This window comes from Felis catus, chromosome B4 (assembly GCF_018350175.1).
Source record: "Felis catus isolate Fca126 chromosome B4, F.catus_Fca126_mat1.0, whole genome shotgun sequence".
Classification (NCBI taxonomy): Eukaryota; Metazoa; Chordata; class Mammalia; order Carnivora; family Felidae; genus Felis; species Felis catus.
In genome coordinates, this window is record NC_058374.1 from 49,638,536 (window position 1) to 49,666,424 (window position 27,889).

At 37.8% G+C, this 27,889-nt stretch overlaps 1 protein-coding gene and 1 pseudogene across 2 annotated transcripts; one reads left to right on the forward strand and one right to left on the reverse strand.

Moving 5' to 3' along the window:
* The first annotated feature begins 5,042 nt into the window (after nt 1-5,042).
* LOC101098801 (serine/threonine kinase receptor associated protein) lies at nt 5,043-26,882 on the forward strand. Of its 2 annotated transcripts, none has more exons than XM_019834580.3 (10): nt 5,043-5,466; nt 6,176-6,311; nt 12,642-12,723; nt 14,982-15,054; nt 18,288-18,384; nt 18,979-19,116; nt 21,525-21,661; nt 24,213-24,362; nt 25,041-25,103; nt 25,777-26,882. In XM_019834580.3, the coding sequence occupies exons 1-10, from the start codon at nt 5,355-5,357 to the stop codon at nt 25,836-25,838; spliced, it is 1,050 nt and encodes a 349-aa protein (XP_019690139.1). In that variant the 5' UTR covers nt 5,043-5,354; the 3' UTR covers nt 25,839-26,882. The 2 variants fall into 2 exon arrangements, with proteins under 2 accessions (XP_019690139.1, XP_003988503.2); XM_003988454.6 differs by having other exon boundaries at nt 5,046-5,466; nt 25,038-25,103.
* On the reverse strand, nt 22,189-22,361 carry LOC111561607 (annotated as a pseudogene).
* Nucleotides 26,883-27,889: the final 1,007 nt, after the last annotated feature.

The window sequence follows — 27,889 nt, forward strand, 5'->3', positions numbered from 1 at the left end:
GCAGCATTATTTACAATGGCCAAAATATGGAAACAATCGAAGTGTCCATCCGTGGATCAATGGATACACAAAATGTGATACACATATGTAATGTGGTATACATATATGTATAATGGAATACTGCTCAGCCATAGAAAAGTGAAATCTTGGGGCGCCTGGGTGGCTCAGTCGGTTAAGCGTCCGACTTCAGCCAGGTCACGATCTCGCGGTCCGTGAGTTCGAGCCCCGCGTCAGGCTCTGGGCTGATGGCTCAGAGCCTGGAGCCTGTTTCCGATTCTGTGTCTCCCTCTCTCTCTGCCCCTCCCCTGTTCATGCTCTGTCTCTCTCCGTCCCAAAAATAAATAAGCGTTGAAAAAAAAAATTAAAAAAAGAAAAGTGAAATCTTGCAATTTGCAACAACGTTGGAGCTTGAGGGCATTATGCTAAGTAAATCAGTCAGGCAGAGAGAGATAAATACTAAATGCTCTCACTTATACGTGGAACCTAAATTTTGGAAAAACCAAACAAGGTGAGAGATACTGAGAACAGATTAGTGGTGTCCAGAGATGGGAGGGGGGAGTGTGGAAAGGGGTATGGAGTAAAATGGTACAAAATTCCAGTTATAAAATAAACAAGTCATGGGGATGTGATGTATAGCATAGCAACTATAAAGTTAATAGTACTGTATTGCATATTTGAAAGTTGCTAAGAGAGCAAATCTTAAAAGATCTCATCATAAGAAAAAAACTGTAACAATGTATGGTGATGAATGTTAACCACACTTACTGGAGTGATCATTTCACAATCTACACAAATATTGAATCATTATCTTGTACACCTGAAACTGTTATATGTCACTTATACCTCAATTTAAAAAAATTAACAGCTTAAGGAGCATCTGGGTAGCTCAGTTGGTTAAGTGTCCGACTTCAGCTCAGCTCATGGTCTCACAGTCTCATGGTTGGTGAGTTTGAGCCCTGCCCTGGGCTCCATGCTGGCAGTGCAAAGCCTGCTTGGGATTCTCTTCTTCTCTCTCTTCACTTCTCCCCTGCTCATACGTTCTCTCTCTCTCAAAATAAATAAATAAACCTAAAAAGAAATTGTTTAAAAATCAGCAGCTTGGAATATCACAAATTTCTCTATTTCTCTATCACAAATAGTTTCTCTATTTAGGAGTCCAGCATATTTTAACTGGGACTTCTCACTATTTTAAAGGCCGAAATCAAGATGTGGGCCAGCTGTATCCTCATCTGGAAGCTGAACTAGGGAACTAATCTGCTTCCAATCTCCTTCAGGAACTTTATCGAAATTATTCTTTCCCCCCCTAATCCATAGTGTAGCTGTGTCATTGGATTTTTCTCTATGAGGACTATTATTTTGTTCCTTTTTGCTATTTTTATACCATGCCATTGCCACAGTGTTTATTACACTTGAAAATGATATTCATGGTACCCAGTTAGAGAAGTCTTCTCCCTTGTTTTTTTTCTTTTAGAGTATGATGGCTAGTCATGGTCTTTTGCTGTTCTATATTTAACATTAGTATGTAAAGCTCCATTTTACTGTTTAAATGTTTATTTTGAGAGAATGAAAGAGAAAGCACGACGGGGGGAGGAGCAGAGGGAGAGGCAGAGAGAGAATCCCAAGCAGGCTCTGCACTATCAGTGTAGACCCCAATGTGGGGCTTGATCTCGTGAACAGTGAGATCCTGATCTGAAATCAAAAGTCCGATGTTTAACAGACTGAGCCACCCAGGTGCCCCTGAAGTTTCATTTTAAACAATGGGGGCTTTAACTTGGAATAGTATTGAATCTGTAGATCAATTTGGAAATGTATTAGTTTGCTAGGGTTGCCATGACAAAAGATCACAGATTGGGTGGCTTTAACAACAGAAATTTATTTTTTTTTCACAGTTCTGGAGGCTAGAAGTCTAAGATCAAGGTGGTACAGGTTTGGTTTCTTCTGGGCCTCTTTCCTTGGCTTGCAGGTGGCTGCCTGCTCACTCTGTCATGTGGTCATCCGTTTGTTTGTGTTCTCTCCTGTTAAAGTCACCAGTTATGTTGGACTAGAGTTCACCCATATGATCTCATTTAACCTTCATTACCCCTTCAAAGGCTCTTTTTCCAATTCTCCAAATATAGTCACATTCTGATGGTTAGACTTGAATGTATGAATCGGGGGGGGGGGGGAGGGGGAGCACAATTCAGCTTGTAACAGGCGACCACTGACATTTTCCCAATACTGAATCTTCCAATCTATAGACACAATATATCCATCAATTTATTTTTATATTCTTTAATGCCTTTCGATGAAATTTATCATTCTCCATAGAGGTCTTAAATATTAAATTGAGGGGTGCTGATGGCATGGAGCCTGCTTGGGATTCTGTCTTTCTCCGCCTCTCTGCTCCTCCCCTGCTTGCTCTCTACCCCCTTCACTCAACAATAAATAAACATTTGAAAAAAATTATGTTGAGTATTCTCAATTTACTTAATCAGATCCTTACTCCTTCCTTCTGCACTATGGTTCATGTCTTAAGAGGGATGACATTTATGGCTTCTATCAAGTGACATTTAGGCACTCCTTGCCTCCTGACCTCTGGATAGGTTTAGCCAGTGGGAAGCATGGGCAGGAGATCTGAGTATTCATTCCCTTACTTCTTTTCCACTACTGGGGCTCGTGATGGGTGGCTACAGCTGTGTTCCTCTCCTGAGTTTTGCAGCTCCCTCCCAGTAGCCTTCTCCTATCGACATAGCTCTGGGAATTCAGGTTAAGATAACTGCTCCTTTTCAGTCACCCATTCACATCTATGGTTAGTACCCCATCTTTTCCCTGAGCCCCTTCAGCATTCCTTATCGGTTACTTTTGATCCTGACTACATCTTAGTAAATGCTCCATTCATTAAACTCTACATTTTCTATATGTCAGTGTGCCAGCTTTTTCTCCATTTCTACATTTCAGTGTGCCAGGAATTTCCTGCTGGGAAACATACTTGGTCAGATTTATTCCCAGGTAGTTTTTATGTCTCAAAGCTATTTTATATGGCACATTTAAAAATTACATTTTCTGTTTGTTGCTAGTTATAGAAATGCAATTAGTTTTCTGATACTTTTTTTAAATCTAGCAACCTTGCTAAACATTCATTACTTCCAATAATTTGTTAGATCTTTAAAACATATTTCTTTATATATTAATCTCCATGAATAATCTTTAAATAATCGCAGATTTGTAACTTTGTTTGCAACACATGCCTATTTGGGTTATCTAAACATCTAATAGAATGCTGTGTTGGAGTGACATTATATTAACTGCATTAATCTGTCTTCTAATATTAAACTGCTTTTGAAGTCTACACCATTGATCCAGATACATATTACTTTCAAAAATTAGAATCCAAATGACCAGGAAGTACACTTTTTAAAAACACATTTTTCCGTTTCCTTTTTTTAAAATTGAAGTATGGCTGACATACAATGTTATATTAGCTTCAGGTGTACAACATAGTGATATGACAGTTCTATACATTATGCAATGCTCACCACCATAAGGGTAGTACCATCTGTCATTATATAAAGTTGTATACATTCTTTAGAGACAGGTAGTTATCAGTTATATACTTATCTACACTCGATGAGCAACTAGTGGATATATACTAATATTTTACTGACTAGTTGCTTTGAGTTGTGACTTTCATTTACCGCCATCAGTAATAGTTATTTAATCAGTAAACAATCATTTGTTGAGCATCCACTAAATGCCATTCACTCTTCCAGTACTAGAGTACAAAGATGACAAAGCCATAACCATTGCCATTAAAAGAAGCTTATAATTTAAGTGTGTGGAGTCTGTGTGTGTTGGACCGCAGAGGGAGTAAAACCAAAGATAATGAAAAACATATAGAGTAAGTCTGTACTGTAAATGAGTGAACAAAATGCTAAGAAAATAGAACGGGAAAGTACTTCAAGTCTCCATTCAAGACTTGAATCTTGAATAAGCGATACACGCTTATTACCAAAAAAAAAAAAAAAAAAAAAAAAAAAAAAATGGAGAAGGAAACATTCAGTCCTTTGTGCTGATTTATTGGTATGTGCTAAAATATTATGGTCTTGGGGATAAAGTACTGAAAGAGCCACAAAAATCTGTCTTCCCTTTACAGTCTATATTAAAAGGAAAGAAACTTGCTCCAGGAAGGACGTTTCCTGCTTACAAAAGTTTTGTATCAACAGTTCTGATTGTTTTACAGAGCAGCAATACCCCTGCCGGAAGTGGGCTGCCTGTAGGAAAATAATACCCGAGTTTCTATTTATAGTTTTTAGATTCTTCTGGTATTTACGTTTTTGCCTAATTGTAATGTACATGTATGTAATACGCACATCATCTCCCTAATGGGAGTGCAGATTCAAATTTTACTGACTTGAGTATTTCATCAAAGTTTGGGGACCACTGCACTAGTGTCCCTCAACGTCCTCAAAAGAGAAAGTAATATAAATTTAATTGTATTTAAAACCACATAACACTCATATCTAAATCGCTAACACTACTGGAATTTTTATGAGTGCCTGGAGAAACCACGTTTCTTAAGGGCCTTACTTGTAGACAATCCCAGAGGAGCTGCCTATGTAGTTGTTTAGTAAGAACTGAAAAAAAAAAAAAAAAAAAAAATTCCTAGACGAAGTTTGCTGGTTTGGGGCGCTGCTGGGAACAACTCTGTTTTTCTGTTCAGATAACAAGCACGGTCCAGCCAGTTGGATTGCTTGGCGCATAATCCACAAGGGCCGCCAGGTCCAGGCTCCGAGAAGGGCAGTCACAGCTTTCGCACTCAGCAAACTCCGCCCAGGGACAAGACCGGTTTCGGCTGGTCAAAGCTGGGAACTGGAGACGCCAAGGCAAAGTCTAGAGCTTCCCTAGGCGCCGTACGTGGCCGGTGCGGGACCAGGGTCATGTGGTCAACGTGTGCTGATCTAGCGCCTGCGCACTGCTGTCCTGTTAGCTCTTCACCGGGCAAACTTGCCTTCTTGCTAGATCGTCACTTCCGACGGACGCTTGACGTCATTGGTATCGTCACTTCCTGCCGGTACCGGTGTGGACCGTGCGGGTCTTGGCCGCGGGTTCTCCGGTTTTCCCCCTCCCCTACTTTCCTCCCTCCCTCCCTTTCCCTCCCTGGCCGCTGTCGGTCGCCCGTCGCAGACACCCTGGCCCATCCCCAAACCCTTTCCTGACCTCGCTGCTACCCGATTGGCCTCTTTTTCCTGTTTCTCGGCCCATCCCCAGTCCCCAGTGTCAGGGCGGGGGCCTTGAGCCAGAGGCTCTGCGGCAGAGGAAAGAAAAGAGCAGACGACCCTCGGCTCCGCAGCCGGATCGCTCGGTTCGCCGCCGCCATGGCAATGAGGCAGACTCCGCTCACCTGCTCGGGCCACACGCGGCCTGTGGTTGATTTGGCCTTCAGTGGCATCACGCCCTATGGCTATTTCTTAATCAGCGCTTGCAAAGGTGAGCAGGGCCCCTGGATCCAGATCCCTGATGGCTAGGACTGGCTCCAAAGGTATTCCCCAGTGCCGAAGGGTGATCTCAGCCTTTGAGATTGAGGCCAACATGGTCTGATGGGGAAAATAGGGATTCGTAGTTGGAGCCAAGAGAGGCTTTTCTGATCCTCTGGTGAGGCCAAGTATTGCCCTCCCCCCGTCTAGGCCTCTCATTTTACTTTTATTGCTATTTCTGGAGCATCCGGACTGTACGCTTGCGTAGGCGCCCCGGCCATCAAATACTGTAAATAATCTTTCAAGGATTTGGGGCATGAAGAAACTAGGCCAGGCTAAGTAATACCTTTCGTTATTTTACAGAGACTTGTCATTCCTGTTATTATTTCATTGGACATTCCTTTGTGGTATTAGTCCCGTTCTTCAATTGGAAACTGAGATTTAGGTTAAGACGTTTCTCCAAAATAAGACTGAAATCTGCATTATTTTGACATAGATCAGTATTCTTCCTACCGAATTACAGACGCTTCAGTGAGCATGTCTGGCTCAGCTCTTCAGTTAATTTAGTTCTGGACGTTTCATAGTGACCTCAGTGAATGAGAATAGTTAAACAATAAAAGCAGTGTTCCACTTTGTTATTGAACACAATCACTTTATGTTCGAGTCTTAGATTTTAAGTAATCTGAACTTTGAAATAACATGCTTTTTTAAATGTGTTTTAGACGGGAAGCCTATGCTACGTCAGGGAGATACAGGAGACTGGATTGGAACGTTTTTGGGTCATAAGGGTGCTGTTTGGGGTGCCACATTGAATAAGGATGCCACCAAAGCAGCTACAGCAGCTGCGGATTTCACTGCGTAAGTATAGCCGAAACAGCCAGTATTGGAGATCTCCGTGGATTGTGTTAATGGAAGTACTCAAAACTTCAACCTCAGTTATTCATAAAACTCTGACTCAGTGCCTATCAGATAGAGCATATGATGTTTGATCTTACTAAACCTCTAGTCCTTTCTGCTTCTTTCTCTTCAGTGGTTCTCACCAATTTTCAGAGACTTTAAATGACTTATTGTCTATGTCTGGATTAGGACCCAGGAACCTGCATTGTTAACAAGCACTTTAGATAACGAGTCTTGGGGGGTCGTGCTTACAAATGCTGCACTACATGTGCTTTCTGAGTGATATTGCACACTTCTGTGGCTTCCTAGTGCTGATGGCCTGGATTTTTAGCCCCATCTCATTCTCTGTTTTTGTTAACTGGCTTTACACATATTTAAAACTTCCAAACTCCATTGCTTTTTATTTTCTAAGTTTTTTAAGGTTGAAATTTAAATCATTCTTGATTTCTTCCTTACGTCCACATTATCATCGTTTTTTTTTTTAATTTTTTTTTTTAATGTTTATTTATTTTTGAGACAGAGTGAGACAGAGCATGAATGGGGGAGGGTCAGAGAGAGGGAGACACAGAATCTGAAACAGGCTCCAGGCTCTGAACTGTCAGCACAGAGCCCGACGCGGGGCTCAAACTCACGGACCAGGAGATCATGACCTGAGCTGAAGTTGGCTGCTTAACCGACTGAGCCACCCAGGCGCTCCTCATCATTGTTGATTCTATAGCAGCATATCTCCTGGCTATGATGTTTTTATGCCCCTACCACTAGTAGCTTTCCTTTCTTTTTATCTTCCATAATATTCCTAAAAACAGATTTCATCATGTCACTTCTCTAATGATCTTCCTTCTTCCCTCTGCAGTTTCGGTGGTTTGTGACCTTGCATATACCCAAGGGAACTTTAAATTATTCAGATGTATGTGTCTGGGAAATTCTGATTTAATTGATCTGGAGATGGGGCCCCCACATCCCCCAACATCAGTTTTTTGTTTTTTTTTCCTTAAAGTTCTACTAAGTGGTTCTGATGTCCAGCCTTAGAACCACTGGCCTAAAGGTTAAATTTCAGTTGTTGCCAGCTTACACTTTGGCCTCATCTTGGTTTATCTACCTCTCTGGCACTGCATACCATATGCCTTGTGGTCTAGTTACACTAAACTTACTGTCGCCAAAATACATCTTACCTATTTTGGTTTTGGCCTTTGCATATGTTTGAGTGACTTGTAAAGACCCACTTTCCCCTTCGGGCACTTTCATTTTTTTATATAGTCTTGGTATTCTAGTTTCTGATTGTGTTTATGACTTAACAGACACTTAAATGTGTAAACTGATGAAGGCAATGTCAAGAGCAATTGTATGGTAGTAGACTTTGTTACACTCAACTCTGGAGAGTAAAAGTAGTCTCCTTCCTTCCTTCCTTCCTTCCTTCCTTCCTTCCTTCCTTCCTTCCTTCCTTCCTCTCTCGTAATTCTATGTTAGGAGTATTTATAAAAAATAAATACATTGTAGTAGTAGATATGTGACTATGCCTTTGTTGAAACGTGTAGATTTCTATGGCACAGAATGAATTCTACTGTATGTAAAATTAAATAAATTAGTTTTTAAGACAAGGTGAGGGAGATAATAGTGCTTATCCGGGATTAAATTTGAGATGGTGAGAGCAGTAACAAAAGTTATAAATGTCAGCCTGAACTTTTGTCTGTACTTCAATGAATAGATTTCTATTACGTCTTTATGCGTAACTGTTACAAGGCTTTGTGCTGTGCCTTGTTGTGATTGTGTGTAATCCTGATAAAATAAGGCGCTGTTGATTTTATATAAATCCTGTAATGTCAACAGCTTCAGGTCAAATGTTACTGTAGATGTGAGCGTGCATACTTGTAACATGTCCTTCCCATTCACCTTTTTTTATTTAATTTGGTAAAAGTGATTCTCAGAAGACTTCTGGAGTGCAATCAGGTGAAAGTGCCCATTCATTCCTTCTTGGGCTCACACTGTTCCCAGTATTAAAACTTCTGGCACTTTTATAGCACATAGCACATAATTGATTTATGTGTTGTTGCTTCTTAAAGTCAGGGGTCATGTCTTATATTTTTTATATCCCCTGGCTTGTTCAATACTTAGTATTTGTTGCATAAATAACTTGAGGAAGTTTTCTAAAGTAGACGGTAAAGAATGGGTTAATCACAGATCTTGGTTTTGCTTCTGTAATACTTGTGTCTGATTGCCAAGAGGTTAGCTTTTTTTTTTTCCGCTTCAACTCCTCCAGAGTGTTTTGCTCAGTCTAGTAGGAACATTGTCATTGGGAATGAAAGTCATTGATTTTATAACAGAGGTAGAAACTGAGGTTTTCAACTCTAGTAGACTTCAGACATTTGGGATGTGGATATTAAAAATGTCATTGTTGAAACTAGCTCCCAGTCTGCTGTAATAAGTGAATAGTTAATAAAGTGGTATTTTAAACATAATTAAGTTTTGAGGCTCCTGGCTGGCTTGGTCGGTTGGGCGTCTGCTCTTGGTTTCTCAGCTAAGGTCATGATCTTAGGGTTGTGGGAGCATGGAGCCTACTTGAAATTCTCTCTCTCTCTCTCTCTCTCTCTCTCTCTCTCTCTCTCCCTCTCTCCCTCCCTCCCTCCCCCCCCCTTCTCTCTCTCTACTTCTCTCCCTCTCTGTCACTCTCCTACCCTCCCTCCCTCGCACCTCCTGCCCCTCCCCCTCTCACGCAAGCTTGCACAGTCTCTCTCTCAAATTAAAAAAATACAATGAAGTTTTAAGTGGAACAAGATGTTAGACACTGCAAACATTAGCATTAAACAAGCTTTTGAATTGCAATTCTGAAAGGATACATTTTTGTTAACCTCAGTTCTGGGCCCTGTCAGTGTTAATTAGTGAGCAAAATGTTTTGTCACCTCCTGCTTGATGGGCTTGCTCTGATCTTTAAAGACTTGTGCAAAAAGTTGTCGGGAAGGATGCCTGTCTCTGTAAAATCTGTGAAGAGCCTTCGTTTGTGCATTTGACCAAATTATAATACCAGTCCTTGGGAAGATAAAGAGCTAGATAGAAATTACTGTTCATGCGATAACACCTCTGAAATGGAGAGCGAAAAAGGCGTGAAAAAATATGGCACTTTAAATACTTAGTCTTGGAAAGAGTAGTCAGGATTTTATCTTGCTGCCAGAGGAACAATTATCTTTATTTAGGTCACTTATAGAGCATTAATAACCCAAATCACACATTTGAGGACGTGTCTGCGGATAGGTATTCAGTGTTGTTTTTGTGCTTAACATTTCAAGTCTCAATGTCTGTGTTTACAAGCAGCATGAAAAGTATGAACCGGATTCTGTAATTGAATCTTGCTTCCGGCATTTAGTAGTTCTGTGACCTTGGGAATTTATTTAACCTCTTTTTTCTCAGTATCGTCATCTATAAAGATGAGAATAGTAATAATGCTTGTCTCCTATGTCAGTTGTGAATGTTAAATGAGTTAAAATGTTTCTAATATTTAGAACATTGTCTAAAATTGAATGAGTATGTAAGTGTTGCATGTGTAAGGTAGCAGTGATAGCTACCATTCCCACTAGACCAAAATCATATGTACAATTTTGGAACTTCTTTGGCTAAAGCCATGAAATTATTTGGTTTTGTGCAAGAGGGTTGAATAGATTTAAATATTAAATGCTTTTGGTTTTGTCCCCCCCCCCTCCCCCCCGTTAAGGCTTTTAGGTGCCATGACAGAGTGGGAAAGATATAAGCATTCGCTTTGGTGAGGGCTGAGTTCATGTGCTAGCCGTGCTGTGTATTTCCAGTTTGATCATGGGTTGCTTTTTAAAACTTTGGCTTTCGTATCTGTAAGATGGGTGTAAGACCACATGGTCTTTGGGAGGATTAGAGAGATCTTTCTCCATTTACATCCTTGGAGTTTAGCACAGCGCCTGTTGCCTAGTAGATGCTTCAATAAATAGTAGTTAAGTCTTACCCCTTGTTCAGTGTCTGTCTTGGAGGAGTAGGAGCCTTGTGTATAATCTCTTTTAATGATTTGCATGGGACTTGCTGTTATGGAACCTGATCCAGCTAAAGAATAGCTTCCCCCACTTACCTGATTAATCATAGTTGGTATAAATAATTTTTGGGAAGCACTCACCCTTCCTATGTTTCTCATAAAATTCATTAATGTCATGTGTATCTAGAGGTGTATTTTGTTCTTGTGGAGAAAATGTATTCAGCAGAGCTGGTCTGTGGGTCAGTTTGGAATGCTATCTTGAGATAATTCGGGCAATTGAGTCAGGTGATAAGTACACTATTTCCTGAAACTCCATCCTCTTTATATCTTTTAATTCATGAAGCTAATGTAAGCTTTACTTCCCGTGATCCTCTTCTTAGCATCTCCACTTTCCCCTTAAAATCATTTGGAGAGGGTGCCTAAAGTGGAGAAGGTTACTGTGCTCTGTTCCAGAGGGTGATTAAATGGATCTGGAGTTGGCCCAGAAATCCATAGGTAAACAGTGTATGGTCAGTTTTCTCGCTTGTAAAAGACAATAGAAAGATGGATTTTTCTCTGAATAAGGTTGCCAATACATTGAAGGTGGAATTATCTCCTTTTTGATGACTTGGTCATGTTAAGATAGCTGGGCAGTTTTTTCCACCTAAAATAACTTAATGTTTTTTGTTGTTAAACTTTAAGCAACCCCTCTTTTGAGACTTACGGGAAGTCTGTTCCAAGGGTAGGAAAAGTATTGAATAGATAACATTATTATATGCACGAAAAAGGGGATGTGAGGTGAATCCGTAGTTGAGGGAGATGACGGGTACTTCATGAGTTGTGCAGAAAGTAAATGCTGCATGATTAGCTGATGAAAGGGTATTGTTTTAATGATCCTTCACTGCCTTCATTTGAGCCCCTCAGCCAGCTAGTTAATATCAGTTTCATGTCTGGTGATTGAAAAATACATTAGAAAACATTTAGGTTATTCTAGATTATTTTTAGGGCTATAAACCCTTTTTAGGATTGTTACTGTGAATAATGGAAATATGCCAAAGTTAGTAGAAGTGATTATTAGAACACACTGTCAGAAGGTGTCATCTTCAATTTTAGTAGTGTTTCTAAATAGGATGGAAAAGACTATAGATATGTTGGCACCCTGGATGCTGCTGCTTTGGTCATGCTTCCCCCACACCCTCCACTCTGCCCCCCACTGTATACGGTTCCCTTTATTTTTAAAAATAAATGTCAGTTACATTAAAATGAAAATCTTTATGGAGCATAGTTTGTTCACTCTTAACAGTTCTTTTCCCAGTAAGCAACGTTTTCTTGTTTATCTTTCAATAATCACTTCTGATAGAAAATGAGTTTTTTTCTCCTCTAAGCTTTTTTATTTGGGGGACTTCTTTTTTTTTTAATTTTTTTTTTTTTAACATTTATTTATTTTTGAGACAGAGAGAGACAGAGCATGAACGGGGGAGGGGCAGAGAGAGAGGGAGACACAGAAATGGAAGCAGGCTCCAGGCTCTGAGCCATCAGCCCAGAGCCCGATGCGGGGCTTGAACCCATGGACTGCGAGATCGTGACCTGAGCTGAAGTTGGACGCTTAACCAACTGAGCCACCCAGGCGCCTCGTGGAACCTCTTATAGTGTATATACATACATATATATTTGTATAGACACACAACCACACATATATTTTGGGTTGGAGTGGGTCAGGGAAACAGGCAGTTGAGAGATTAAAAATCCTGTTTTAGCATTATATAATCAAAGGCTGATACTTTGGGGGAAGTTAATTGGACTAGAATTTGAGAATTTAAGAGTCAACTTTGAGGAAGAGAGAATATTTTCTTCTCTACTGTCTTGATATAAAATTTTATGTGGCCTTTTCATTCTTCTGCAAATTTTTTTCTAGGATTTTTTGTTTTTCACTTGTTTGTTTTGCACGTAAGTGAGACTAGTGACTAGAGAAACAAATTGGAAAGATGAAACTTAAAATTGGTTAAAATGTTTTGTAGTCTTGCTAAAAGGATATTATGGCTGCAGGCTAAAGGTAAGGATGGGTTGGTTCATGGATATCATTTACTTAAATTTGTAGATCTTTTTCATTGTTAAAATTAGATTTGCTACATGGCTTCTACAGGTATATTTTTCTTTAGAATCATTTAAAATATGTAATCAAATGAACTCTTAACAGTGAGGGATACTAAAGATAATGAGAGATACGTAATACATTTATATAACATTTCATGTATCTAACTTACTTGGTAATCATCAAAATTACCATTATATTTCTCTTCTAATTTCACTCTTTTTACTTTTAGCAAAGTGTGGGATGCTGTCTCAGGAGATGAATTGATGACGCTGGCTCATAAACACATTGTCAAGACTGTGGATTTTACGCAGGTATCAGAAAATAGAATTTATTTTAGGGAGTGAAATTGCTGTTACTATAGGATGTAGTGACGGTTGTATACTTGATTGGTTTGTATATTTGGGGCGATATTAGGTGTATATTGCCTTATATTTGATAATATAATTGCATATTACGCTATAGAGATTTATTTATTTGGTTAATCCTGAGATACCCTGGAACTCTTGGCTGAGTTCTCCGTCGGTAGCAACAAATATCTAAAATGTGCCAATAATGTTTCCTAACTACTTTCAGAAGGGAGAGGATAAAGTTGAGATCACCAAAGAAGTGTTTCTTAGTGGGGAGGGAGCAGGATCAAGGCAGATGGAGAAGATTCATGTGGTAGGTGGTATAATACATTTGAACTGGAGAAGCTTAAAGGGTTTTACGAAATTTAGGCAATTACGAAAAGGATAAATGTTCTACAGTATCTTCTCAGAATTGGTACGTTTTACGTCTCTTTATGATGCCTGCGAACTTTATTTATTTCAAGGTAATTTATTTTTATTTTTTTTTATAAGACAAAGTTCTAGATAATTTTATTCCTATATTTCTTTTTTTTTTTTTATGAAATTTATTGACAAATTGGTTTCCATACAACACCCAGTGCTCATCCCAAAAGGTGCCCTCCTCAATACCCATCACCCACCCTCTCCTCCCTCCCACCCCCCATCAACCCTCAGTTTGTTCTCAGTTTTTAAGAGTCTCTTATGCTTTGGCTCTCTCCCACTCTAACCTGTTTTTTTTTTTTTTTTCCTTCCCCTCCCCCATGGGTTCCTGTTAAGTTTCTCAGGGTCCACATAAGAGTGAAACCATATGGTATCTGTCTTTCTCTGTATGGCTTATTTCACTTAGCATCATACTCTCCAGTTCCATCCACGTTGCTACAAAAGGCCATATTTCATTTTTTCTCATTGCCACGTAATATTCCATTGTGTATATAAAACACAATTTCTTTATCCATTCATCAGTTGATGGACATTTAGGCTCTTTCCATAATTTGGCTATTGTTGAGAGTGCTGCTATGAACATTGGGGTACAAGTGGCCCTATGCATCAGTACTCCTGTATCCCTTGGATAAATTCCTAGCAGTGCTATTGCTGGGTCATAGGGTAGGTCTATTTGTAATTTTCTGAGGAACCTCCACACTGCTTTCCAGAGCGGCTGCACCAATTTGCATTCCCACCAACAGTGCAAGAGGGTTCCCGTTTCTCCACATCCTCTCCAGCATCTATAGTCTCCTGATTTGTTCATTTTGGCCACTCTGACTGGCGTGAGGTGATACCTGAGTGTGGTTTTGATTTGTATTTCCCTGATAAGGAGCGACGCTGAGCATCTTTTCATGTGCCTGTTGGCCATCCGGATGTCTTCTTTAGAGAAGTGTCTATTCATGTTTTCTGCCCATTTCTTCACTGGGTTATTTGTTTTTCGGGTGTGGAGTTTGGTGAGCTCTTTATAGATTTTGGATACTAGCCCTTTGTCCGATATGTCATTTGCAGATATCTTTTCCCATTCCGTTGGTTGCCTTTTAGTTTTGTTGGTTGTTTCCTTTGCTGTGCAGAAGCTTTTTATCTTCATAAGGTCCCAGTAATTCACTTTTGCTTTTAATTCCCTTGCCTTTGGGGATGTGTCGAGTAAGAGATTGCTACGGCTAAGGTCAGAGAGGTCTTTTCCTGCTTTCTCCTCTAAGGTTTTGATGGTTTCCTGTCTCACATTGAGGTCCTTTATCCATTTTGAGTTTATTTTTGTGAATGGTGTGAGAAAGTGGTCTAGTTTCAACCTTCTGCATGTTGCTGTCCAGTTCTCCCAGCACCATTTGTTAAAGAGGCTGTCTTTTTTCCATTGGATGTTCTTTCCTGCTTTGTCAAAGATGAGTTGGCCATACGTTTGTGGGTCTAGTTCTGGGGTTTCTATTCTATTCCATTGGTCTATGTGTCTGTTTTTGTGCCACAAGGTAATTTATTTTTGAGAGAGAGCGTGAGCAGGGGAGGGGCAGAGGAGAGGGAGACACAGGATCCAAAGCACGCTCCAGGCTCTGAGCTGTCAGCACGGAGCCTGATGTGGGGCTCAATTTTATGAACCCTGAGATTGTGACCTGAGCTGAAGTCAAATGTTCAACCAGCTGAGCCACCCAGGCGCCCCTGATGTCGGTGAACTTTATTTAGATTTTAGTTGGTGTTGAAGAAGTTTCAGAAAGATATAGCTGTTAAAATGGCTAATCTGTTAACATTTTACTTGTGTGTGTTTTCAGGATAGTAATTACTTATTAACCGGGGGACAGGATAAACTGTTACGCATATATGATTTGAACAAACCTGAAGCAGGTAAGCATAATTTATACCTGTGTTATATTTTGTTTTAATTTAAATAAGTCTTCTTGATTAAAAAGAATCACGTTCAGTGCTCAAATTTGGAAGTTAAAGATAGTCACAAAGAAAAAAATGAAAACATAATTCATAATCCAGTATTAATCATTGTTAATATCTTTAGTTTCTGGTTCATATTCTTCCAGGTTTTTTTTTCTATGCAAATCTCTTTTTTATAATGTCCATTTATTTGCTACATTGTACTTGTATCTTTTTCTTACAACCTAAAATCTTATTTTGCTAAATTTTTATCGTATTAAGTTTAAAAAGATGCATAGCATTGTTACTACTTTTTGGTAAGAATGAGTGGTTATCTGTAGAAGGTAAGAAGGGTGCGAGTTCTTAGTGTGTACATATATTCAGATTTTTGAACCATGTGAATGTATTAGTTAATAGGATTTTTAAATTTTTTTTGAATTTAAAAAAATTTTAAAAATTGCAATTCACAATTTTTTCATGTTTTGAAATATTCTATCCACTGTTTTTAATGACTGTATCATTTTCATCCTATGGATAAGTGGATTAAAAAATCTCTTACTATGTGACCTGTTTGGGCTACTTACAGATTTTAAATATCATAAGTAGTGTTATGCTCGGGGTGCCTGGGCCGTTCAGTTGGCTGGGCATCCAACTTTGGCTCAGGTCATGATCTCACCGTCTGTGAGTTTGAGCCCTGCGTCAGGCTCTGTGCCGAAAGCTTGGAGCCTGGAGCCTGCTTCAGATTCTCTGTCTCCCTCTCTCTCTGCCCCTTCCCTGCTCGTGCTCTGTTTCTCTCTCGCTCTCAAAAATGAGATAAAAACATTAAAAAAATCTTTTTATAAGTAGTGTTATGCTTAACATCCTTTTAATTGCAAATATTTCCGCAATTATTTCTGTAGAATAACTACATAGAAATAGAATTGTTGGGACAAAAAGGAGGTATACTTGGAAACTGTTGGTAGGAATTACTAAAGTGTGTTCTACAGAAGTGTAAAAAATATATCTATAGTTAACCTGTTCTAGCAAATGCTGATAACTAACTGTATCTTTCTCAATTCAATAGAAGAAAAATGTTTCTGTGGGATTAATGTAAACTTGAAAAAAATTATTCATGAGATTAAATAACTATTGAGTGCCATTTTAATGTATTTGTTGGTGAATAGCCTGTTCATACTTTTTGCCAATTTATCTGTTGTGGTGTTCATCTTTTTTTATTGGTTTTAAGGTTCTTTATTGTATTCTAATTTGTTGCTTGCTTTTACATTTTTTAAAAAAGTTAATTTACTTTGAGAGAGAGAGAGAATTCCAGGTAGGTTCTGCACTGTCAGTGTAGTAGAGCCCATTGTGGGGCTGGAACTCAGCAAACCATGAAATCATGATCTGAATCAAAGTAGGAAACTTAACAGACTAAGGCACCCAGGTGCCCCTTAAATTTTATTAGTTAAGGTTTATGGTATAGGTGTGTCTGGGTGGCTCAGTTAGTTGAGATTTTGGCTCAGGTCATGATCCCAGGGTTGTGGAATCAAGCCCTGCATCAAGGCTCCATGCTGAGTGTGGAGCCTATTTGAGATTCTCTCTCTCCCTCTACCCCTGTCCCCTGCTCATGCATGCATGCTCTCTCTCTTTTCCTCTCTCTCTGTCTCTCAAATAAATAGGTTTATGGTATACACATTGTAAAGTTTTTGGTGGTAAAATTTATCATTTCCCTAATGAATTCTCTATTGCATAGAAGTTGTAAAAGATACCTTTTCTTTTCTGGTACAGATATTCATTTTGTAGTAGTCTATTTTGTAGTAGTTTAATGCTTTTCTAGCCACATTATATATATTTCAAAAGCTATGAAATTATGATGAACAAGATTTTGTTTTATATAAGTTGGTATCTTAAATTTTGTATCATGGGTATTTATTATTTATTCATAAATCTGTGAACTTCCGAAGTTTGTGTGAAAGTCAAAGCTACATTGGATATTAAGTAATTATTCTCAAGATACTCTCTTTCCTAAAAGCATTTTTAAGGTGACCAAACAGACTACATTTATAGGTGATTCTTCATTAGCATCTGGAAGTATTTCTCTTCATTCTCTTTGATAACTTGAAGCCAAAACATAGCAAAGTACTTGGACCTCTTATAATCAGCATGTCTATCTGACTCTGCGAGGTAGTTCAGGCCTTTGGTGGATATTTTTCATCTTTTACCTTTCTCAAAGCTGATTTTTGAAAGTGGTTCTTGCACTGTACTGGCAATAGAAATAACAGCAATTAACTGAAGTTTTACTGTATGTCAGACACCGGGTTAGAAGCTTCAGATGAATATTCTCATTTGGTCCTTATACTCAAATTATGAGGTACAGTAACTGTCGTTATCTCATCATACAGATGAAGAAATGAAAGGGTTAAGTAACCTTTACTTCGACAGATTAAGTAACTTGCCCCAAATCAAAGTAGTGTTGACTAGCTTTGCCTCCAGCATGTTTTTGTCCAAAGATAACACTGAGTAGTTTTGTTTTTGTTTTTGTTTTTGTTTTGTTGTTGTTTTTTAATCTTTTGAAGGGAAAGTCTCCCAATGGAGACAGGTTCCTATTTTTTGGGTGCTTTGCTCTCAGCGTAGAAATATTCTTGGGAGGGGCACATGGGTGGCTCAGGTCATGATCTCATGGTTCCTGAGTTCAAACTCTTGCATCAGGCTCTGCACTGACAGTGTGGAGCCTGCTTGGGATTCTCTCTCTCCCTCTCTCTCAAAATAAATAAAGTTAAAAAAAATATTCTTGGGAAATGCCACATTGCTTTTTATTCTCCTTTTCTTCTGTCAGCCTCTATTTCCCTCTTTTTTCCTGTTAGTTACTACCAACAGTGACTTGGATGAAGGTCCCAGTGTTAGTGATGATGTTGGATTAGCTTCTTTTATTTCATTGTGGTACAGTAATGGTAATGTTTTTGAAAGCAGAAAGTAGCCTGGAGGGAGTGATATATTCAGTCCCAAGTGAGGATAAATAACAGCATAGTTCTTGGGTTCTTTGTTATGCGAATAAGTTTTCCATCCAGTGCAGAAAAACTAAATGTATTCTTTTATAAACAGTAACTTCGCATTGTGTTGGGCTTTGAAAAGTTGGCAGTCTTACTTAAAATTTATTTTTTCTTTTTACATATTGTTTCAATGTTGCTCAGTTAAGAAAATGAAATATTAACAATTTTAAATTGTTTTATCTTAAGAACCTAAGGAAATCAGTGGTCACACTTCTGGTATTAAAAAAGCTTTATGGTGCAGTGAGGATAAACAGATTCTTTCAGCTGATGATAAAACTGTCCGGTAAGTAATTTTTCTTTAATAATTTAAAACTTAAGCTGTGCATAGATGACATTTTTCTGGAGCTGTCTGTTTACTATTATAAACCTAGAGCACAATCCACAAGACACTTAATTAAAACTACTGATATCTTTATAAGCACCTACTCTTAACCTGAGTCAGTGGACAGGCTGGGTGTAGGGAGTCCATGAAAGTCCTGAAATTCTATACACAATTCTTTGTGCTGATTGTTTTCTCCCATAGTAATATATAATAGCTGTCATCATATTCACAAATACAGAGTATAAGAACCATTATTTAGAGTGACACTAGAATGGCAAAATTAAGATTTATATGTCTTAACAGTGTAATTTTGCTAAATGGCTTGGAGGTATGTGTAAGTGTTAAAGTTGACCTCACCAACCAGATACCAAGTAATTTATCATTGTATAGGAACCCAAACATTCTCTGTATCATCTATAATTTGTGAATTGGAATGAAGGTTGTTCTACCACAATTGTGATTATTCTCTCATTGATTAATCTGTAGGTATAATTGGGAATTACGCACTTTTCTTAAATGAGTAAATACCACTGTTTTCCTCTTCCTTTTTTGCAGCCTTTGGGATCATGCTACTATGACAGAAGTGAAGTCTCTAAATTTTAATATGTCTGTTAGCAGTATGGAATATATTCCTGAGGGAGAGATCTTGGTAATAACTTATGGACGATCTATTGCTTTTCATAGTGCAGTAAGGTATGTCCAAGAAATACCTTAATTTTTCTTTCTTTTCTTTTCTGTCTTTTTTTTTTTTTTTTTGGTAACTTAAAAATTAGAAGGCAAATGTGAAAGGTATTTAACTCTTTACAAAACAAATCTTAGCCTATACTACATAATATAGGAGGAAATATTTCCATACCATTAACAATATGTTTTTTAAGAATTTGGAATATTGATGAATTAATCATATTAATTTCCAGATATTTAGGACATCGGTAACATTTAACAACTTTTAAATGATAATTTTCTTAAAAGGATTGCTAGACTGGTACTATAATTAACATTCATTACTGTATAAAACCACTGTGATCTTGATTCTCTTATTTTCCCTTTAAAATTTTAGAGAAACTGTTTGTTTTTTTTTTTCTCTGAAGTTTGTGTAGACCTAGTGATGTTTTCAACGTTTATTTATTTTTGGGACAGAGAGAGACAGAGCATGAATGGGGGAGGGGCAGAGAGAGAGGGAGACACAGAATCGGAAACAGGCTCCAGGCTCTGAGCCATCAGCCCAGAGCCCGACGCGGGGCTCGAACTCACGGACTGCGAGATCGTGACCTGGCTGAAGTCGGACGCTCAACCGACTGCGCCACCCAGGCGCCCCCCTAGTGATGTTTTCCAAAAACAGACCTCTTTTTTTTTTTTTTTTTGTGACCATAAATATGGTTAATACCTCTCTTGTAAATTTGGGAAATAGAAAAAAAAATTTACCCACAGTTCTTCAACTATAGATGCCAGAATGTTAATGGTAGTTTTATTTTCTGTTTTAGTCTTTTATAACATTATATGTGTGTGTTCATGTGGGCATTTTTCTTTAGTTACTAGGGTCCTATGAGTGTAATTCAGATTTTTTATTTTAAATTATTCTTAGCTATTAAAAATTGTTTGAAAATATTTTTGGTAGGTGTATTACATAATAGGTGTTAATCATGTGTCAGTTTCCCTGTTTTAACGCTGCAGTGATTTATGGTACATCTCTGATATTTCCTTGTAAGAGAAACCTGAGTATTTCCTTATATGAATTAGCAGTTCAAAGGGTAGGAAAGTTCTTTGTAGGGGCGGCTGGGTGGCTCAGTCAGTTAAGTGTCCAACTCAGTTTCAGCTCAGGTCCTAATCTCTTGGTTTGAGTTCAAGCCCCATATTTGGGCTCTGTCTTGGGATTCTCTTTCTCTTTCTCTGTCTTTGCTCCTACCTGCTTGTTCTCTTTCCCAAAATAAATAAATAAAAACTTTGATAAGTAAGTAAATAAATAAGGTTCTTTGCATACATGATTTCTGTAAAGATTGTACCACATTATGCTCCAACCAGCAGTCTTTTACCTTTTGTCAGAAGGGCTGCTTGCACAGTTGAGCTTTACTGAAGGGCAAAAGGAAAGAGGAGGTAGTAAAAACGGAGAAAAGCAGTTAAGAATGTAAAGGAGTTCATGCACCCACAGTGAAGTGGTAGTAATAGAATGCAATTGCCCGGAGCCATTAATTTGTATGACTGTGTTCATTGGTCCCTTGTGGATTTAGGCAGCACATAGCCCTGCTTAGATCAGCACCTCGGATCCTGTTTCAGTGACAGAGGTTTGCTGGCCTACTGAACGTTCTACCATTCAAGGCAGAAGGTTGCTCTTCAGTGATCCTGCACCAGTCATGACTAACTTGAATTTCTGTATGTAGTGTGTGATGATGGGAATAGGGTGGTGGCATTTCGGAGCAGGAATGCTCTTGATGTTTTATGTTGGAGCCTTTCAGGACTTTTAGAATTAGACTGGAAAAGAGCCGATGTCCAAACTCATTGATACTCAGGTGAAGCTGTTGTTGTGCATTGATTTTTATTTTATAGCTGTAGTTTTAAATTTGGTTATTCTTTTAAAGCTTGATATTAAAACCTGAGCCATCTTTAGCAGTTTTATATTTTTATGGCACTGAAGGTTTTTTGTTGTTGCAGAAGCTCATACATTTTCAGCAATTGAGAATAATGTACAAATAATCCATTATGTTAATTACTTACTGTAAAACCTTTTTCTGTTTACAAAGATAATGCATGGTTATCATGGAAAAATCAAACAATACAGAATTACATTTTGTTCAGTGTAAAAATCCAAATAGATTAGCCATGCTAACAGTCATTTCCAAGAAGGCATTCGCTGCCCAAAGTGCCTTGTATTTCTGGTATGAGCTCCGCTTGGGCATAGTATCTTTCTGAACTTTTTTTGCTAATATTATTTACAGGTTTGTTGTTTTTTTTTTTTTAACATCTCTATTTATGTTTGACTAAATGAAGATGTAATTATTCCTTGTGTTTCAGAAATTAGGAACAGTTTAAAAGAAACTGAATTATTTTTTGGTATTATTATGCAGTATTCAACGTTTATAAATATTATTTAAATTATTTTCCAGTTTGGACCCAATTAAATCCTTTGAAGCTCCTGCAACCATCAATTCTGCATCTCTTCATCCTGAGAAAGAATTTCTTGTTGCGGGTGGTGAAGACTTTAAACTTTATAAGTATGATTATAATAGTGGAGAAGAATTAGGTGAGTTGTCCTTTTTTTCTTCCCTTAAAATGATGTGTTTACATTTGTCAAATGCTAGGTTTTAGTAATTAACACCTCAGCAAATTTTATGGCTAACTAAAGCTTGCTATTTCCAAGCGAAAAAATAAAGGACTTTTTTCCATTTTTGGTAGAAGTATTTGTAGAACTACAAACAAAGTATACTGAACTCTCAATTTTACCTTTTCCTTTTAACCTAAGTTCATTGTATTCTGATATTCTATACAGTAGTGCAGTATATTTATCTGAGGATACAACAAGGCAGTCTTATATCAAAATTCCGTTAAGCAGCTGTAAGGGTATTTGTTCTTTGTGAAGTATAGTGCTAGTATGTAGCCCGTCTACCTGGCTCCTCTGTTTTGCCAGCTTAAGAATCTCTAAGCTTTGTAGAGAATAGTGGGGGGCTGGGGGGGGGAACAGCTGTGACCTATTATAGGGATACCTTTGGGATCTGAATTGGAGGAGATTTTGGGGTTTTTTTGGAGTCTGACTTTTGCTTCCATTTTCATAATAATAGTCCTTAGTAAAGGAGGGGGAGGGACATGTAAAGTTAATTTGAAGTTGACATACATCCTAACTTTACATTTATCTAGGTTTAATAATCATTTATCTAGGTTTACATTTATTAAACTGATAAGAACAGGTACTACACTTGGTCTTAGCCAAAAGGCTGAGAAGTGATCTAGGTTTACATTTATGTAGGTATTTCATAATCATTGCTCTCAGTATCTACTTTTAGCCTTCCCAAAATAGTTTTTGCTTTTTGAACTAGTATGTTTAGTTTTTATAATCCCTTTTTCCATAAGCTGCTACTTTATTTCTTCTAACTCTCCTGCTTTACCACCCAATGATATTAAGCTTATTAGAATTATACACGAGAGCAAAAGACAACTTTATGTTTTGTTTCTTTGGGAAAGCTAATGGATTTGGGTTGGATAAATGGAAGTTTGGTGAAGGGACCATATAATTGCTTATGGTTCACTCTTTATTATTTGAGTATAAATGACTTTTAAATAAGAGATTCTTTTATTCTTAAAGTAATCTCTACACTCAAAGTGGGGCTTGAATTTATGACCCCAAGATCGTGAGTCATGTGCTCTACCAACTGAGCCAGCCAGATGCCCCAACTAAGATTCTTTTTTTCATTATCTTTATTTAATGTCAGTTTCCAAGGTTTCAGAATGTTTTGGCCATGTATTCTTTTTGAAAAAGAAGTAAATTATTTGCCTGAGATCTGAGGTCACAGTTAGTGAACTCTGGACCTTTGACCCAGCTATTCTCATTACAAACCTCTCATATTCTTTCTACTCTCATGAAAACTTTTCTCTTGTGATAATACTCTCATGATATTCTCTGGTTGGACAGAGATGGGGGAAGATGAGGGTTCTTGAGTTGAATGGATGGAGACAGAACAGGAGCATTGGTCTGATAAAGACTTTGAAAACTAATAAGATGATTAGCATTTAGAAAGTAGATGAGAAAAGTTCATAAATAAGGATATGATTTAAACATAACAGCACCACTACTGATCTGTACACTTTCTCATTAAATTCCACAGATTAAAATATTTAAGGATCAGCATTGAGCTTGTGTCTTAATGTTCTGTGTGACAGAATAAATAGTAGAATCCCGATAGTCTGGTAGGAAATTAAGAGGCAACGTGTATAAAAGAGCTCCATCTGGTGGCTCTCCGTAGTCATAATAGGAATTGGTTTCCTGGTAAATAGTGAGTTTAGGATGTGGAAATTGGGATTGAACTGAGACTTTAGACCTGTTTTCTGTAGAATTTACTCCCTTCCTTCATCCTTATTGGCACATGAAGCCTCATTTTTTTTTTTTTTTTTTGAGGGATAATATGAAACCGTAATGTGCGCTAAAATTCGAAGCAGGTAATTTTACTGAGAAATGATAGACATTATGTACCACTTTGTGAGAAGAATCACTTTGATTTTTGAAAAATGTTTTTTTTAATTTATTTTAGAGGGAGAGAGAGAGTGGGAGTGGGGAAGGGTCAGAGAGAGAGGGAGACACAGAATCTGAAGCAGGCTCCAGGTTCTGAGCTGTCAGCACAGAGCCTGACGCAGGGCTCGAACTCACAGACCGTGAGATCATGACCTGAGCTGAAGTCAGATGCTTAACTGACTGAGCCACCCAGGTGCCCTTCATTTTTTTTTTTATTATGTTTATTTATTTTTGAGAGAGAGAGACAGAGACAGAGCATGACCAGGGAATGGGCAGAGAGAGGGGGAGACACAGAATCTGAAACAGGCCCCAGGCTCCGAGCTGTCAGTACAGAGCTCAGACTTATGAACCATGAGATCATGACTTGAGCTGACGTTGGACGTTTAACCAACTGAGTCAACCAGGCGACCCAGAATCACTTCATTTTTTTTAGTGAGGTTTAGCTCTTTGAATTTGGACTTGAGAATTTTGCATCTTCCCAATAATAAAAGACAGTATTTTCTTTAGTGTATCAATACTTAGCCACTATTTAAGTCTTAAATTATCTAATAGCCCTTCTCCTCTTTTTCAGAATCCTACAAAGGACACTTTGGTCCTATTCACTGTGTGAGATTTAGTCCTGATGGAGAACTTTATGCCAGTGGTTCTGAAGATGGAACATTGAGACTATGGCAGACTGTGGTAGGAAAAACATACGGCCTTTGGAAATGTGTGCTTCCTGGTAAGAATTTGTATTCAAAGTTATCAAGTTTATGGGGCCCCCGGCTGGCTCACTTGGTGGAGCATGTGAATCTTAATCTAGGGATTGGAAGTTGAAGCCCTGTGTTGGTAGAATTTACTTTAAAAAGCCCACAAAGTTATCAAGTTAAACTTCATAATTTTGTGTCATTTTTCATCACTAGTTTTGTTTCTATGTTTCTGTCGCCTATAGATTTTAAGTTCTATAATATGGTTGAAGCAGAGAAGCCCATGATTATAAATTGGCTACTGTGTTATTTTGTTTGGTTAAATTTTTTTGTTGTGTTTTTTGTTCTTTTGTTTGTTTTTACACTTGATCATTTGGTGAATGGAATGGACCTAATTCAAATTTTGCTAGAGGGCAGTATAAAGAATTTATAAGTAAATGTATTTAATCTCTGAATGGTATTACTCACAGATCCTTATTAATAAGGTAGACATGTTTTTAATAAAAATACTTAGTTATTGATCCCAAAATAGTTGTAGTATGAACTTAATAGTGAACTGTGAGGAGACACATAATATTTTGGAATTTTAATTATTAAGAAAGAGGTTCCTATGTTGTAGCTTGTTGCTTAGAATAATGTGTACTCTTCTTTAAATATTGGAAGTTATTGGAAGTTATTCACATAATCATGAAGTGCTTTTCTTTCCATAGAAGAAGATAGCGGTGAGCTGGCAAAGCCAAAGATCAGTTTTCCAGAGACAACAGAAGAGGAGCTAGGTAAATACTGATGAATGAACTTTCGTTGAGTCCTGGGGGATGTAAATTAAAGGGTTAGATGAGTTTTATTGATTGACAAAGGACACTTATTAAATATGGACATACTTAAGTAATGGAAAGTTTATTATATGTATGTAATTTTATACACATGTTCATAAAACAAATATTTAAGTATCTGTAGCATAGTGGTAGGCATGAAGATGTAGTGTGGATTCGAGGTGGTTACTCTTCTAGTGGAGTCTAACTTACGAGGCAGTTGCTAAAATAAAAATACAAGCTGTCGCAGTTGTAATTGTTTTGTAACATTTATTCAGGACATGCTACTTCCCAAGTGCTGCTTCCCAAATGTAGAATTACAGATTGGAAGGTATACTGATCATAAAGTATTGTTTGATTTTGAATAAATAAAGGAGGCGGCCAGGTCTTCCAAAGATAAGACTTTAATTCAGTGTTTACTCAATAGTTGGAGTCACTGAAAGTGTAGCCCAGCAGAGGGTCCCCTGGGAAGTTAAGTTACAGTGTAAGAGTGTAATGGGTGAAATACATGAACTCTTTCTTCATTGCATTTTCAGTGACATGAGTCTAGTTATTAATGGTTTGTTGGTCTTTATGTTGGTTCTTTATTAAGTTGACTAATGTGGGGTGTTTTTCATTGTTATTTTTTTCATTGCAGAAGAAATTGCTTCAGAGAACTCAGATTCCATCTATAGTTCAACTCCTGAAGTTAAGGCCTGAGCATTGGGCATATGCTGCAGATAATGTACAACTTATGGACTAAAACAAGCAAGCAGAGAAAAGCATCAGCCTCCCGGAGTTACTCTCTGCTTAAGGCAAACATGAGCAGTAAATTATGGGGAATATGACTTAGCTCCAGTACTGGAACTAACTTGGTGTTTGTTACCTGTACATGAAAACGCAAGAGTATCACATGAAGGCAGGTGGAAGTAGGCTCTTGTGGTATGATGGCCTGTTGTCTTTTTAATGAGTATGTGCAAGCCAACATCCAATTTCTCTTATTATAATTAGATTTCTTGTAGCCGTTTATGTTATTATGGAGAAGAAAAATATATTGGCCTATTTTTCTGACGTTTCCCTTAAAAGCAGAAAGCCTTTTTTTTTTCCTTTTGCTTTAGTTGTAAAGACGAGGGAATTCATGATAAAGTAACTGGTTTGATTTCTCTTTCATTGTACACTGCTTCTGAACATCTAATTGTTTTAGTTGTCTAAATAAAATGCCTCTAAACAAAACAATGTTTGTTTCTTGGGAGATTTGAGTTTATAAATGGAAGTTGCCAGAAAGCTTTTCTACATCATAACTATATCAAAAAGACAATGTGGTTAAAGAATTTGTAGTAAACATGTTGTTTCCTGAATTTGAAATTCAATTATTTGTACTAAATTTTTAAAATTTCCACGGTTTTTGCTGGGTTTGCATTTACCTTCCTTCTTCCTCCTTTGGATGGAAATGCTTGACTTGCTTTTTAAAAGAAATTCAGAATAATGACTTATTTAAGTGATATATGCTAGTTATAAGAAAAAAATCGTAAATCAAAATTGGCAGAAAGCAGGAAAATCACTTAAAATCTCACCATCCCCCCAAAATCTGTTAAAATTTACTGAGCGTTAATGCGCATTTGTGTACCTATATGTGTATATACAGATAGCAAATATTTTATAAACGTGGGATAATTGTACACCTGCAATGTTTATTTTACTTTAAGTTCAGATGGCATTCAAAAAGCCTTTTTACCAACCTTATAATAAAATGGGTCAACTGGATTTAGACTTGTACTTATTTTTTTAAATATGAGGAGTCTGTTAAACCAGTAATTTGGAAAATACTTTAGACCAATGAATAACATCGCTGCCAATTGCTTTTTCTCTCCGTATTCATCTTGTGAATGACGCTTGATAACTTTCCTTAAATAACCAACCAGAGAATACGTGTGGGGGGATTTGTGGTATTCAGAGGAAAGCCCTGTAGGCCACGACAGCCTCTGAAGGCCAAGAGAGGCATGGCACGGGGAGAGCCGCTGATAATCTCCACGGTCTCAGGAGGGTGGTTTTGTGACCGCTTGTTCCGTGCCTGCTTCTCCACTCAGCTGCAGCAATATTATCAATGTACCGTGGGTTGCTTAGACTCTAGTCAGAGTCCGACTTACCTTAAATAAGTTGAGATTTATAGGTGTCAGATTGGAATCATGAAATTGATGAGTCAAGGGGATTTCTTCTTATGGGTTAGAAAAATCTAAAGACAGTAACACAGATACATGCTTCCACATCATTGGTGGCATATAGCTTGGAATCTATAAAAGTTGTTTCGAGCTAAGTTTGTAAGTTGAAGGATTTCAGGTGTGAAGTTCTGTCATACCATGCCTTATAATTCTTTTGTAACTAGGCTATTCATGTTGGTCAGGTTTCTGGTTGACCGTGTTGAATAAAGTGTCAAGTTCTTAAGCTTTTAGCATGTTTTTACGTACTGGTTACTCAGGTAAGTCATTTTAGTTGTCAGCTTTTGCCAGATTAATGTTGCTTTTGATAGCTACTTTTGTTTTTATTTTGTTTTTCTGTATTTTTAAAGAGGTTTTTAAATTTATTTTAAAAAATGTTTTTAATGTTTATTTTTGAGAGAGACAAAGTGTGAGCCAGGGAGGGGCAGAGAGAGAGGGAGACACAGAATCAGAAGCAGGCTCCAGGCTCTGAGCTGTCAGCACAGAATCCGATGAGGGCTGAACTCATGGACCATGAGATCATGACCTGAGCTGAAGTCAGATGCTCAACTGACT

Excerpts from the sequence above, each read along its gene's own strand:
- LOC101098801 (XM_003988454.6), top strand. The coding sequence starts at position 5,355 with ATGGCAATGAGGCAGACTCCGCTCACCTGCTCGGGCCACACGCGGCCT. Across the intron at positions 5,467-6,175 it reads CTTAATCAGCGCTTGCAAAG|ACGGGAAGCCTATGCTACGT; the intron begins GTGAGCAGGGCC and ends AATGTGTTTTAG. Across the intron at positions 24,363-25,037 it reads TTGGAAATGTGTGCTTCCTG|AAGAAGATAGCGGTGAGCTG; the intron begins GTAAGAATTTGT and ends TTCTTTCCATAG.